General features: G+C 41.1%; 1 protein-coding gene across 3 annotated transcripts in view; it reads right to left on the reverse strand.

Annotated features, from left to right (window-relative positions):
• Positions 1–16,303, reverse strand: part of snx25 (sorting nexin 25) — a 208,382-nt gene that overhangs the window by 51,431 nt on the left and 140,648 nt on the right. For all 3 annotated transcript variants that reach the window (XM_048527573.2, XM_048527575.1, XM_048527574.1), the window contains one exon: positions 7,075–7,259. In XM_048527573.2, the coding sequence (XP_048383530.1) occupies positions 7,075–7,259 (185 nt within the window). The remainder of the gene's footprint in view (positions 1–7,074; positions 7,260–16,303) is intronic.

Below are 16,303 nucleotides of genomic sequence, written 5' to 3' on the forward strand. Positions count from 1 at the left end.
TGTGGTTATGGGAAGTCTGTCATCTCAACTCCAAGACATCTCTGCAGGAATTCCTCAGAGTAATGTCGTAGACCTAAGCATCTTCAGCTGCTTGATTAATGACCTTCCATCCATCATAAGATCAGAAATGGGCATGTTCGCAGTTGATTACACAACATTCAGAACCATTTGCAACTCCCATATAGATAGGAAGTGAAGCAGTCAGGCACAAATGCAACACCCGGAAAATAGCTTGGGCTGAAAAATGGCAAGAAATATTCATGCCAAACGAATACAAGATAATGAGCACCGACAGCAAGAGAGAATCTGACTATCTTCAATTGACATTCAATGTGTTACTATCACTGAACCCTTCACGTAAAATCTTAGGGGTTACCACCAACCTGTAACTAAACTGGATTAGCCAAGTAAATAGTGGCTACAGGTCAGAGACTAGGAATCCTACAGCAAGTGATTTGTCTCCTGACTCACCTGTCCACAAAACCTGTCCACAGTCTACAAACCACAAGTCAGAAAGTGTAATGAAATACTCCCCGTATTTTCTTGGATAAGTATTGCTCTATCAACACTTAAGAAGTTTGAAACCAGCCAGGACAAAACAGCCCATTTGATGCCAACACATACACAAACACTGATAAGCATCCAGCCCATCCACCAAGCACTGTGTACCATCTACAGGGCATACTGCAGAAAATCACCAAACATCCTCAGACAATGACCAGTTCCATCTAGAAGGACAAAAGTAGTAGACCGTTTGGAAAGCTACCACCTGCAAATTCCCCTCTGAGCTGCTCACTATCCTGACTTGGATGCATACCCCAGTTCCCTTACTGTCACAAAGTCAAAATCCTGAAATTCACTCCCTAAGGGCATTGTGGGTCAACCAACAGCACCAGGACAAGAAGGCAGCTTGTCAGCGCCTTCTCAACTAGGGACTGGCAATAAATGCTGGCCAGCAAATTATGCCCATGTTCCACAAGTGAATTAAAATTTTAAAAAAGTACCACAACAATATGGTTGATTCTTAATGGCTAGCTATGCATAAAGGGATGGGCAATGAATTCTAAAAGACAAAAATGAAGTCAAAGGCCTTCACATCAAAAATCATGTCGTGTGGCACTATCACCATGCTAAAATGGGACAGGCTTCAAACAGATCTACAAACTGGACAACTATGAGGTGTTGCAGGCCATCAACAGCAGAACTGTACTCCAACACAATCTGCAACCTCATGACCCATGTATCCTGAACTCAAACATTACCATCAAGCCAGGAAATCAACCCTGGTTCAATGAAGAATGCAGGAGGGCATGCCAGGAGATGCACCTGACATACCAAACACATAGGTGTCAATTTGGTGAAGAAGCTACCAACTGGATTACTTGCACGCCAAACAGCATTAACAGCAACGGACAGACAGAGCTAAGTGATCCCACAACCAACAGATCGGATCTAAGCTCTGCAGTCCTGCCACATCCAGTCGTGAACGGCGATGAGCCACAAACCTGAAGGAGAAGACTCCACAAATATTCCCACATCCTCAATAATGGAACAGTCAGTGAAAAAGATAATGCTGAAGCTTTTGCTACAATCTTCTGCCAGGAGAGCCAAAATAATGATTCGTTCTGCCTCATACTGTGGTCCCCAGCATGACAGATACCAGTCTTCAGCCAATTCGATTCACTCCTTGTGATATCAAGAAACGGTTCTAAGCTCTGGATACTGCAGAAGTCCTCACAACATTCTGGCAGTAGAACTGAAGACCTGTGCTCCAGAATTTGCTGCTCCCCTACCCAAGATCTTCAAGTACAGCTACAATTCTGGCATCTACCCAACAATGCAGAAAATTGACCAGGTATGTCCTGGACCTTAAAAAACAGGACAAATACAACCCAGTCAATTACCACTCCAATCAGTCTACTCTCCATCATCAAAGTGATGGAAGGCGTCATCAACAGTGTTATCAAACAACACCTGCTCAGCAGCGCTCAGTTTGGATGCTGCCAGGGCCTTTCATCAGATGGATTAAAGAGGGCATAGTTATTTTAACACTGTCCCTAATGCGCTGTACTGTAGTATAGGTAGTTTTCTTTATTTGCATATAGATTTGAAACCTAGAAATTTTCATTTCAAAGCAAAGCACCATGTTTAATGTGAAGCTTCAGGGTCAAATACTGAAAATTAGGTCTTTATATCCCTTCCCTTAGACTACAGCTGTTTCAAATTCTGTAGACCTCCCTCGCATGTCACAAACCGTTAGTTATTTTCAAACACAATACTGTAAACAGTGTGATAATTAGTTAAGCGTTTCCTAATTATATACACAATTTGAATCTATTAAAAGCAGCTTTCCAGGCTTCACTGCCACTGTGAACCACTTAAGTGTGCAAAAAGGATTGAAAATGCTATCACCAAACTTAAAAAAAAATTAAGTGAAATAGAAAAATGATAGTGTCAAATGGAAAATTATGTGGAAGTTACTGAGAAGATGAATTCCCCTTGTTGAGAACTAATGTGAAAAAAAACCATCAGCTTTGCAAGACAGTATAATTGTTAAACTGAGAGAATGTAAAAGAGTTCAATTATATAATGTAACATAAGGTCTGTTTAAAGATCAAACTGGACATCTCCCTATTTATTTCAGAATCCTCTCCCCATCCCCCTTTTCTGATGAAGAGTCTAGGCCCGAAACGTCAGCTTTTGTGCTCCTAAGATGCTGCTTGGCCTGCTGTGTTCATCCAGCTCCACACTTTGTTATCTTGGATTCTCTAGCATCTGCAGTTCCCATTATCTCTGATTCATTTGTTCTGTTTCTTGTTTCACAGATGCTGTCTCCTCTGCTGACTATTTGCAGTAATTTCTGATTTTATATTAAAGGAATTAAAAGATGCCAGATATCTAACGGTACAAATACACTGTGGTTGCTAACTTGAGACCAATACCTGCTCAGATTGGCAAACTGACATTCAGCAGAACTAGGAGATTTTCACTGAAACTTGTTCTACTTGCTGGGTTATAGTGATGATAAAATTTTCATGTTTTGAACACGCTAGTTTGACAGCAGAAAAATTCCCCGAGCACATCAGGATTAGCACTAGTAAGTCATTGCAAGCAATTGCATCCATCATTATTAGCATTGCCTACTCCCCAGGATTATCTCAAGGTTTCCAATTTAATTTCCACGATACTGTAGCAAGTGACATGGGAAAATAATCATGGGAGTGTGAAAAGAATTGTCTTTTCTTAAATACTTACGTTAGTTAGCTACAAAAATGTTAGAGACAGAGTATAGGTGTCTTGACCAGCAGTGAAGAATCGTCCAAATTTCTAACAAAGTGCGTGGTTGCTTTCCAAATGGAGTGCAGCAGCAAGGACAGGAGGAGATGACCACTTGTTGAAAACTATGAAATGTTTTGAGTACAGGCCACATTTTGTAGCCAAATGAACAAATAAAAGAATGATATAGCACAGGAGACCTTTCAGCCCATCATGCCTACACTTGCTCTTTTAAGAGACCAATCCCTAACCCTTCATAACTGTGTCCTCCGGTTACTGGCCTGGAAACTGCATTGGAAAGAGTTTCTTTCAACATATCAAAATTCACGTCTATCAGGTATTCCCTCAATTCTAACTACACTAAGGAAAACACAATGAGCTTCTCCAATCTCTCCACCTAACTGGCCTATCTTATTCCAGGTATATTTCTAGTAAATATCTTCTTCATCCTCTGAGGCAAAGGAGTTAAACATAATATCCTTTCTGATGTTTCTGCCTATCCGATGTTTTAACATCCTTTGTTGCCTTGGTACTCTATTTCTTAACTAAAGATGACAGCAAGCTGTTCAGCTTGGCATGGCTATGCACTAAATTCAAGCTTATCAATGACATCATTCCATACTGACATTCACTTACAGTATCTTATAAATTGGTTCTCTTGAGTCTGAAAGGGGTTCTGATTGACAGTTGGGGCCAGGTTAGGACAAGATGTAGTAACCCCTCCTTCCATTCACAAGGACAACCTCACTTTGAAGATTATCAACAGCTTCATATTCCTTGGATCAAATATCTTGGACCAGCAACCAGTCCCTTGATGACAAAACAGGCAGCAGATTGGAGCGGTCAGATCAAAATTGAGAGTGATTGAGAACAGCATACTAACCAAAAGCACATAGATCCACATGCACCAGCCTATGATTTCTGCCCCCTCCTCAACACAGTGAAGCATGGACAACTTACGCAAGGCGAGGTGCTGTACAGCTTCCACCTCCATTGCCTCAGCTGATCACTGGACATCTCCTGGCAAGATAAGAGTGCTGCAGGAGATGTGCAGTTAATACCAACATACAACAATTTTCAGCACTTTTGCCCTAATAAGACAGCAAAAATGTCTTATTAGTCACTTTTAGCTCTGTTAGCTGATTCATGTGAATTGAATGGACGATGGTCACATCAACAGATATTCTTTATGGATAGCCTACTGGCACAAGTTCGCTTATGCACTGCAAATATCTGCCAGTGAGATCAAGACAGACATGATCAAATCAATGCACGGGAAACTTTGACTGCTGAACAGAGTGTCAGGTATCAAGCACTGAGGGAGACTGTAGAAAATGCAGACAACAAAAGAAATAGGTGGAAGAGAAAACCTGAAGGAAGGAACATAATATTAGACAATCTTGAGCTGATGCTATTAATCTAAACCAGTTTAGCACCGCAACAGACAACATTCAATCCAGAAGTGGCTCCCAACATGAAAGCATGCCTGCTAGTAGCATATATTTCCTGGCTTTGATATTCTTTCTTTATTTAAATAGCCAAGGAACTAATGATCTTTTTAAAACCTTTTCAAGTTGTTTTACCACTTATATACACATCATGCTTCTGTGCTCTAAATTTCATTGGCCATTTTTCTAGTCTGTTTTGTTTCTATCTCTTACTTTCAACCTCATTGTTTACTCAGTTACAAAGTTGTCGCACCTGTAGGATAAGATGATAGGCTACCAGCATTAAATCATAAAACTATTAATCCAGGGACCCAGGTAATGCTCTGGGGACCTGGATTCAAATCCCACCACAGCAGGTGGTGGAATTTGAATTAAACAATAAATAGAAGTCTGTGGCCATTAAACCGTTGTCGATTGACAAGAAAAGCCATCTGGATACACAAATCTCCTTTTGGGAAGGAAATCTGCTGTCCATACCTGCTCTGGCCTACAGGTGACTCCAGACCCACAGTAACATGGTTGACTCTTACCTGCCCTCTGGAAAATTAGTGATGGACAGTAAACACTGATCTAGCCGGTAACACCACATCCCAGAATGAATTAAATAAAACTCTTGGAAATTAGGCATTGTACAGATAGGTTCCAGTCGAATCAGCAGCGATCTTAATATCCCTTAGGAGCATGGGAACAAACTCTTCAGTCTAACTCAACCATGCCGACCACAATCACAAACTAAACCAACCCCACTTGCCCACATTCCTCTATTCATGTACCTATCCAAATGTCTTTTCGATGTTGTAACTGTGTCTGCATCCATCATTTCCCCAGCAGTTCATTCCACATACGAATCACTCTCTTCGCAAAAACATTGCCCCTCGTGTCCTTTTTAAATCTTTTTCATCGCACTTTAAAAATATTCCCCATTGTTTTGAACTCCCAACATAGGAAAAAGACGCTTGCTATTCACCTTATCTATACCCCACATGACTTTATAAACCTCTAAGGTCACCTCTCAACTCCCCATACTCCAGGGAAGAAAAGACCTAGGTTATCCGGTCTCTTCCTGTACCTCAAACCTTCCATTTCCGGCAACATCTTGGCAAATCCTTTCTGAACCCTCTCCAGCTTAACAATATCCTTCCTAAATCATGGTGACCACACCTGCACGTAATAGTCCAGAAGAGGCCTTAATGTCCTACGCAACCTCAACATGACATTCCAACTCCTGCACTGAAAAGGTCTGAGGAACAGAGGCAAGTGTGCTAAACACCTTCTTAATCTCCCTGTCTACACGCAATGCAGATTTCAATTACGTACCTGAATCCCCACATCTCTCTGTTCTACAACATTACCCAGGTCCCTACCATTAATTACATTAGTCCTACCCTTATTGGTTTCACTAAAATGTAATACCTCACATTTATCCAAATTAAATGCCATCTGCCACTCCTCATCCCATTGACCAAATTGATCAAGATCTCTTTGTAATCTTAGATCACCTTCACGGTTCACTATACCACCAATCTTGGCACCATCCAAATTCCTATCCAAATCATTTATATAAATGACAAGCAGAAGTGGACCCAGTACCAATCCATATACCGCTGGTTACAAGCCTCTAGTCGAAAAGACAACCCTCCACCACCACCCTCTATCTCCTACGCATAAAATCAATTTTGTATCCATCAAATTCTCCTTGAATCCCATGGGATCTAACTTAATAATCAGCGTACCACGCAGAACCTTTCAAAGGCTTGACTAAAGTTCATGTCAACAACATCTCTCACTCTGGGAAACCAATCTTTTTGGTTACTTCTTCATAAAACTCAAACAAGTTTGACAGACATACTTTCCCTTGCACAAAGACATGCTGACTGACTATCTGTAATCATTCCTTGCCTCTCCAAATACATGTAATCCTATCTCTCAAAAGCCCCTCCAACAACTTACCCATCACTGATGTCAGACTCACAAGCCTACAGTTCCCAAGCTTCTCCTTACAGCCTTTGTAGTTCTCATTCAGCTGTCTTCTTTAGAAGGAAGCTGGATCAAGAGAGGAGGATGATGACCCAGGAAGAGTTCCCTATCACCTCAACCAGACAGTAAAATGCTGCCTTCACATCTTTAATGAGACTAACACATTCTGTGTCAAACATCTGTTTGGGCTCTGGTATCAATGAACAATCATCGATTGTCACGGTTGTATATTTTTCTTTGCTAGTTATTTTATTGCCCCTAAACTGCTGCTAAACAAACTTAATAAGCCATCAGAAAATTGGTACAAATTGTTGACTGACTATATTAGACAAATGAGATCACAAACCCCCCAAAAACTTATTTGCCTTTTCACCTTTTGATTTGTAGGAGTATCGGTCTCATCACCATCTTCCTGCTGACCATACAACGGACCCCCAAGAAGTTTTATTCGCTTCTCACACTGTTTCTTAGCTACTGTGAGCTGATTGATGTACCTCTTCATGTTGCGAGCTCGGAGGAGATCTGCTTTCATGGCAGCTGATTCTTTTCCTTTGCTATCTGCATGGGACAGTCAAACGAGAAACATGGTGATTCAGTCGGTCCTTCCAAAATAAAAGGAAAAGAAAGAATGATCACACAAATCAAAACTTTTTAAAGAACACCCCTTCAAGATGTTCCAGAATTCCACAGGCAAACCGAGGGTGACTGCTATTGTCTAAGCAAATCAAAAACCTGCATCCAACATTCTTGACAAAAACACACACAAATGGGCAACAGAAAAGCAGCTCTGTTGGACAATCTCTACAATCTAAGGCCATAAGACGCAAGAACGGAAGTAGGCCATTCAACGCATCCAGTAAACTCTGCCTTCAACGCAATCATAGCTGATCTAATAACACTCTACTCCACTTTCTTGCCTTTTCCCTATAGCCTTTGTTTATGTCACTGATTAAAATTTTGTCTGTGTCAGCCTTGAAAATACTTAATGTCTGCAGCCTCAACTGCCTTTTGCAGTAACGAATTCCACAGATACACTACTTCAGAGGAGAAATTCCTCTTATTCTCCATCTTACACTCTTAGGTCCAAGGTCACTCACAAAAGAGAACCTATTCGCCTAAACATTAATGGGTACAGGGCCAATCCGTTCAAACACTTCTCATACAACAATTCCTCCATATCTGGAATCAAACGAGTGTGCATGCTGTAAACTGCCTCCAGTGCCAGTATATCAATCCCTTAGTAAGGGTATCAAAACCATTTACAGTAATCTAGTTGTGGTCTGACAATGCCGTCTATAGTTTTAGCAAGACCACCCTACCCTTATACTCCATATGAAATAAAGGCCACCAGTCCATTTGCCCTCTAGATTACCCACTGAACTTGGATGTTAGATTTGAGGTTGAAGCATGAGGACCACCAAATTCCTGTGCTGCTGCTTTCCTACTTAAATAATATTCAGATCTACTTTTTTTTGCCAAAGTACGTAACCTCAAATCGTCCCTCATTATATTCCACTTTTGACCACCCACTGAACCTATCTATAGATCTAAACTCCTTGTGTCATCTTCACTACTGGCTTCACACCTATTTCAGTATAATCTGCAAATCTGCTGATAATGCATTCACTGCCATCATCCAGGTCATTAATATATATAAGAAATAGTTGCACACAAGCACTGGTTCATGTGGCACTCCACAAGGCACAAGTTGCCAGAGTGAAAATGATCCCTGTAACTCAACTCAGTTTTCTATTATACAGCCAATCCTCTATCCACATTAACATACTACCACCATGAGCTGTTATTACATTAAATAGTTCTATGTCTGATACCTGATCGAACACCATCTGGAAATCCAAATACATTACATCTATGGCTCACATTCACCTATCCTGCTTGTCCTCCTCAAAAACTGTAATAAATTTGACAGACATGATTTCCCCTCATGAAGCCATGTTGATTCTGCATGATTTTACTACACATTTCTAAATGCTACGCTATTACATCCTTTACAGTAGGTTCTAGTATTTTGTCAGTGACAGACATTGAGCTAACTGACCAAAGTTACACGATTATTGCCTTGCTCCCTTTTTGGTTTAGCGTACTACATTGGCAGTTTCCCAATCCTCTGGAACTGTGCCAAAACCTAAAGATTCTTGGAAGAAGATTACTATCAGTGATCACTATCTCTACAGCTACTACTTTTAAAATTTTACGATGCAAGCCATCAGGAACACATTATATATCTTATACCATTTCTGACCAGATAAGTATCATGGCTGGAAGAACTGGGAAGCAAGTATATGCAGAGATCAAGTAAAGACAAAACACCCACAGAATGTTATCTGATCATACATTCACGTCAACAACTTCACTGTCCCACATATCTGTCCTTTCATTGGAAGGAAGCGTGACAAATTGAATACCAACATTCAGATTAAGGATTAAGCTCTGTTTACAAGCCTCGAATTGCCTGTACAATATTGTAGATCTAGAGCACTGAACTAAACCACTACAAAAGAACATAAATAACAATTAAAAGCTGCAGATGCAAGAAGTCTGAAACAGAAACAAAGTGCTGGAGAAACTCAGCAGGTCTGTATCTGTAGAGACAGTGATGCAGAATTAATGTTTCAAATGCAACCCTTCCTCAGAGCCACAAGAGAACCATAATTTTAGATGTGCAAGATGCAAATTGAACAAATGTGATAATCACAATGAATACTATTACAACCATAGCTATCAGGACATTTTTAGGCAAAAGATTTTTCAAGTGAACCTATAATATATATCTGTTCACGGAAAAGTATTTCTATCGCTGAACATATTGTAAGCCAGCAACCTGAAAATAAATTTAACAGTAAATACTTTAAGAACAGATCATATTAAGAACAAGCTACGAGATTATTCAATTATCAGACTCCCAAAATAAGCTTTCCTGAATTGATAATGAGGAAGCAAAAAGCAAAATTAAAATAAAGTTCAGTGATCCAATCGTATATTTCATTAAAAATTACATAATCTTTAAATTATTAAAGGGACATTGAAACTGTGTAAGAATTGAAAAATACAATCTACAGTGATGATACTGGGACCATGAAGGCATTTGTGAAAGGTTGGGACCCTCCCCGACAGTGGGTATAACACAGATCACCGGAGTCTATAACTGTTAAGACAGCATTAGATATAGTCGTCCCGAGAGTATTTCCCACTTGCAGCAATTCGAACCTAATACTATATAAATACTAGATGGTTAGTAATAAACATGTTAAAGAATTCCGTAGAAACCTCTTTCCACAGCACTTAGAACGTGGAGCTCATAACACACAACAATAATCAAAAGTGAACTGCTTCAATGCATTTAAGGGAAAGCTAGAGAAGTATGATTGAAAAAGCAACTTAAAAAAACATAGCCGAGATTGAGTGCAAGTTTCTGGAGTTTGGTCAGTGGGAAACTAGTGTCTAAATTTGGTACTTAACTCTAAGGTAGTTAGTAAGAAGCATGGAAAGTGCTGTTCATCGAAGCTTATGCTTAGGCAGGGTGACCACAACTGCTCCTGTGTAAACTGACAGGCCTAACCAAGTTCTGTAGAGACAGACCAGCCACGTATAAACTGGGAGGATTTAATGAGAGTGGCTGAGATTGAGCGCAAATCCCTGGAGTCTGGTCAGTGGGGAGTTAGGTCAATAAGGGAAGAAAGTGTTTGTTTGCATTTGCTGTTGCCCTTCCACCCACCTTGCCCTGAAGGAACTGGATCTTTATCCACTACAGAACTGGGAAATTAGCCACAGCAGTTCTATAATACCGAGTGAACATACTAGTGTGACATCTCACTCTGTGATTGGTAAATGGGTATTTCTTTCTTCTGCCTTCTGACATTTCTTCAATTTTTTAATATTTTATAATATCCTATTGTGACTTCTACTTATAATACTTTTCAAGCTTTTTGTATAGGATCTATGGGACAGATTTTAACTATTTCTGTCTAGTCATCTTAAGCATCTTTAAAATTGGCTGGCAGGGGAGGCCAAGCCAATATATTGTACTATCTGCACTATGTGGTAATTCCCAGATACTTCTGGCAGTCTGGATGACCGCATCTACAGGAAGTGCTGCCAGTGTAAACAGCTTGAGTGCCCACTGTTGAAACTTGAGCATCGGCTAGAGGCACAGGGGTGTGCGCACAAGGCTGAAAGCCACATAGAACGTTTTCTGAAGGAATCGCCACACACACCAAGGAGCTGCAGGCAGAGGAAAGGGAGGCAAGCGGATAAGTCCCACTCAACAAGCACTTTTCTGCATTGGAAAATTATAATGGCGAAGTCTCCAATGGGGTCTCAGCATGAAGGGTGGCTCAGCTGCAGAAGGAGAAATGAGCAAGAGTCCAAGGGAAATAGTGGTACCTGACTTGATAGTGAATGTATAGAATAGCAATCCAATAGTTATAGTCACATCTCTGACTACAGGATGGCATATTGCCTGCACAGGGCCAGGGATACTATGCAACGATTGCAAGGTATCCTGAAGGGTAAGTGTGTTAATTCAGATTGTGGAACACATTGGTGCCAACTATACAGATTGAATGAGGGATGAGGTCTTACGTCAAGAAATCAGGAAGCTAGGCAGTTCCTAAGGTTGTAGCTGGTACCATGTGCGAGCAAGCACAGAATGAGAATAGGGCAGATGAATGTGTGGCTCAGGAGTTGGTGCAGGCTGGAGGGTTTTCAAATTTCTGGATCACTGAAACTGTTTCTAGGAAGGTGGGGCCTGTACAAGTGGGGCAGTCTGCATCTAAACCAAAATCGGATTAACATCCTTGTGGTTGAATTTGTTAGAGCTGTTGGAAGGAGATTAAACTTGCTTGGCAGAGGGAGGAAACACGCAGCATTAATACAATAGGAACATAGTACAATATAGGAACAGAACTAAGAAAGGGGGCATTGGGCCATGTTGTAATTCAAGGGAGGTGGTGATTCTGGTTCGCCTCTGGTACTAGGTGTTTTACGGCACAGGCAGAGGAGTTAGGAGTGGATTGACATGTGGAATTGTGATACTTTACAGATGTGTTTGGGGAGGGGGAGGGATGGGGGAGTGCAGGGCTGGCAGTTCAATTTGGGATACAGGGTCTTCAGGCAAAAGCACTGCCTGGGAGAGCAGCAGAGGCAGGAAACCTCAACCTTTAAAAGGAGCATTGATAAGCACTTGAAATGTCATAATATTCAGGGCTATGGACCAGATGCTAGAGTGTGGGACTGGTGTAGACAGGTCAACGCAGACACAAAGGGCCAAAGGGTCCCTTCTGTGCTGTACGACTCGGTGGCCTGTCTATTTGTTCAGATTGAATAAGCCAAGAGGAATTTTTTAGGTGCCATCTTATCACCAAAGCGAATAAATGGTTCCGGTGCTAGAAATTCCACACAATTAGAACATAGAACATAACAGCACAGTACAGGCCCTTCGGCCCTCGACGTTGTGCCGACCTGTCATACCGATCTCAAGTCCATCTAACCTACACTATTCCATGTACGTCCATATGCTTGTCCAATGATGACTTAAATGTACCTAAAGTTGGCGAATCTACTAACGTTGCAGGCAAAGCGTTCCATTCCCTTACTACTCTGAGTAAAGAAACTACCTCTGACATCTGTCCTATATCTTTCACCCCTCAATTTAAAGCTGTGCCCTCTCGTGCTCGCCGTCACCATCCTAGGAAAAAGGCTCTCCCTATCTAACACTCTGATTTTTTATATGTCTCAATTAAGTCACCTCTCAACCTTCTCTCTAATGAAAACAGCCTCAAGTCCCTCAGCCTTTCCTCATAAGACCTTCCCTCCATACCAGGCAACATCCTAGTAAATCTCCTCTGCACCCTTTCCAAAGCTTCCACATCCTTCTTATAATGCAGTGACCAGAACTGTACACAATACTCTTTTTTAAAAGTTTAAATATTCTGTTATTTTGTTTTCAAAATATGAGAAACTGTTCTGTGATTCTGTCTGATTTCGTGCTGGCAACATTTATTCTACAGAGTGGAGTAAACTTACTATAGTTGTTAAGTCATTCGTTTGAAAGGATCAGCATAGATCAGCAGCCTTCGTAAAATAACCTTTGTAACACAATTGTCTGATAAATAAAGATATTTAATTGGCTTTGATTTTCAAATCAAATTTGGAATCCTGGAACATAACATGCGAAGTGCTTGAATCTGTAGGTGATTGTCAAATACCCTGTGAGATGCTCTAAGTGAGAGACCAATATGCCAGCTTGAAAGCAGAGGGACAATTTAATACATGATGACTCATGATTGTAATCACAAATGTTGTCAGCTACAACAGTTGACCGCATTGCTTGCGCATCAGCCACAGGATCGCAACTAAAATAAGGCACAGCAGCATCTCAAAAACACATCATTGGGTTTAAGCCCATGCAACAGAATAAGAGAATAGATGATGTAGTCAAAAAGTTAGGTTTTAGGAATTGGCACAAAGTAGAAGTTCTTGGACACATGGGAGCCAAGTTACTTATAAGTCAAGTCCCAAACATTACAACAAAGTGGGAGTCATCTGCCTGCCAAGGCAGTGAGGCATACAGTTGGGAGCTGCTTCTTTGCTGAGGCACCTACATCTAGGGGACAGGGTAGGCAGGAGGAGGAGGCTGCAAGGGAGGTTTGGAAGCGGGAGAAGATTCAGCGAGGCAGGAAAAGAGCTGGTCAGAGAGGGGTACTGGGAAGATCTTGGTTAGAAATTGAGGGATCTACACAATAGGTTAGGAAAGACAGGAAAGCTGCAGTGGTACGTGGGACCAGGCACGGGATGCAAGGGGCGGGTGAAATACAGGCGAGTTACTATGAGAGAAGGAAGGCAGGGAGGCAGCGTAGAGAGAGAAGATAGTAAGGGTCAGAGACAGTGAGACTACATGTACTTGTCCAAATACCTATAAGTTAGCTTAAGTGCAGATGGCACTGTTACTACATTGGTGCATCACCGAATAAAGTAGATAGCGAGACTGGGAAAAATAAATAGTTTCTGAAAAAGTGAAAAGAAAAAACAGCTCTTAAGGAAATTTTTTAAAAGGACTCTTGGGTAAAAATAAGTGATTTGTGCCCTTTGTAATACTGAAAACCTTTGAGAGAGTGATGACAGAGTTAGAGGCAGAAATAAAGACAGCAGAATGTCAAAAGACAAACTGTTTCCCAATACTTTAAAGAGGAAGGGGACTGCAAAATCCAGGAGTTTTGGAAACTACATAGGATTACAGGACAGCTTTAAGAAACACATGATTATCGACATTAGAAAGCATGCTGAAAAGGAAAAACAATTTAAGAAAAGAGACAGTGGAAAACATTAGAAAGCACCAAGCTAGAGAGATAAGAGCGAACTGGTATCCCTGCCCTCCTTGGTCAAACAAGTAGTGACTGTGACTTCAACTGTGCTCCACTATCAAAAAAATCTTTGCTAAATCCTTTCAGCTGTTTTACCTTGAGGTTTCTGTACTTGAGGATTTGTTGGCTAGAATTAAAGTTAAGATGCCTCTTTCTTGATGTGGGAATTTGTTCAGTTCATAATGACCAATTATTTCAATTTGCATTGATGTGACTGCCTAGTTCAATCATAGCTGCTACTTGGCATGCTGTCTTGCTGTGAAATAAAGCAGCTTAACAAGTTGTGTTTGGACTCAAGCTACCAAATCCAATACTGCAGACATTTAAAAGGTTATAGGAACACAAAAGGATGCACATGAAAGATAACAAGACAGCAGGCCATCTCAGACTGTGCTGTGTAATGAGAAGGAAATCATTGCCAATCTAGTTGTGCGAGACCCCTTGAGGATGAGCAACCATAACATGATAAATTTTTTTTAAATTAAGAAGGAGAATGAGGTAGTTGTTTTAGAGACTCGGGTGCTGAATCTTAATAAAGGAAATTACACAATCTGTCTCTCAACATCAGCAAAATTAAAGAAACGATCATCAACCTCAAAGAAAAAGGAGGAAAACACACCCTCATCTACATCAACGGAACTGAGATTAAAAGAGTGAACAGCATCAAGCTCATCAGAGCGATGATAACCGACCATCTGTCCTGGACCTCCCACATAAGTGTGACTGTCAAGAAGGCACAACAATGCCTCTTCTTCCTCAGGACTACGAAAGCATGCTGTCTGGGTGCACAACGGCCTGTTATGGTAACTGCTCTGCTCAGGGTTGTAAGAAACTACAGGAGGAGGTGTGCACAGCCCAGACCAATCACAGAAGCCAACCTTCCTTCCATGGACTCTATTTACACGGTTCGCTACTGCAGAAAGGCAGCCAAGATCAAAGGCCCATCGCACCCTGAAAATGACCTCCTATAACCTCTTTCATCAGGCAGAAGATACAGAAGCCTGAACACATGCACAAGCAGGTTCAGTACAGCTTCTTTCCAACCATTATGGACTCTAACCTCAAATAACGTACCTACAATATAACCCGCATGCCTCCAAGTCTTTTGATCTGCACATTCGTTGCTTACTGTCATCTGCCTGTACCACTTGCAAACAAAGCTTTTCACTGTATTTCAGTACATGTGACAAGAAATCAATGAGGCATGAGTTGGCCTTGATAGATTGCAGAGAGTTACTTAAAGGGATGACACTAGATAGGCAACAGCAAACATTCAAGGAACGCATGGGGGAACTGCAACAACTGTTTATTTATGTCTGGTCAAAAGCAAAATGGGTAAGAGGGCCAATCCATGGCGTACAAAGGACACGCGAGATCGTATCCAATCCAAGGAAGAAGCATATAGGTTGGTCAAGAAAAATAAAGAGTCTGAGGATTGGGAGCAGTTTGGAATTTAGCAAAGAAGGGCCAGGGGATTGTCCCCAAGATTGTCCCGCTTGGTTGGATTTGCGGTAGCCCATTTAGGATGGAGATGTGGAGACATTTCTTCAACCAAAGAGTGGTGAGCCTGTGGAATTAATTACCACAGGAAGTAGTTGGTGTCAAAACACTGAACGTATTCAAGAGGTGGCCAGATATAGCACATAGGGCGAATGGGATTGAAGATTATGGGGGGGAAAGCAGCATTAGGTTACTGAGTTGGATAAACAGCCATGATCATGATGAATGACAGAACCGGCTCGAAGAGGCAAACAACGTTCTCCTACTCCCATCCTCTATGTTTCCATGTCTCTGACAAATATTCAGCTTGAATAATCAAGTTCATACCTTACTTGAACCTCTGGAATACAGCATATGAACAGAAATTAGGAAGTGGGTGCCAATTAAAAAATTGGCTAAGACCTCTTGTAAGAAAGCAACACTATACTTCATAGAATAATTGTGATGGTGAAGAAAATGTTAGAAATACTGCAAGTGGATGTACAATTGCAGATACGAATAACAACACTGGACTGGAAACAGGAAAAAAAATGGTAAAAAAAAGTGACAAGAAGATGATGGCATGGAACAAAAGCAGTTACACAAGAGGGCGTGAGAAACCTTGGTTTGGATCTATGTGAGGATAAAGAGTCACTTGCTGCAGAGATTCAAGGAAACAGAAGCAATTCAGTCAATGAGACACGAAGGGACCTGGCTGTATATACACATAAGCCACTCAAG

The sequence above is a fragment of the Stegostoma tigrinum genome, chromosome 3 (assembly GCF_030684315.1).
Source record: "Stegostoma tigrinum isolate sSteTig4 chromosome 3, sSteTig4.hap1, whole genome shotgun sequence".
NCBI lineage: Eukaryota > Metazoa > Chordata > Chondrichthyes > Orectolobiformes > Stegostomatidae > Stegostoma > Stegostoma tigrinum.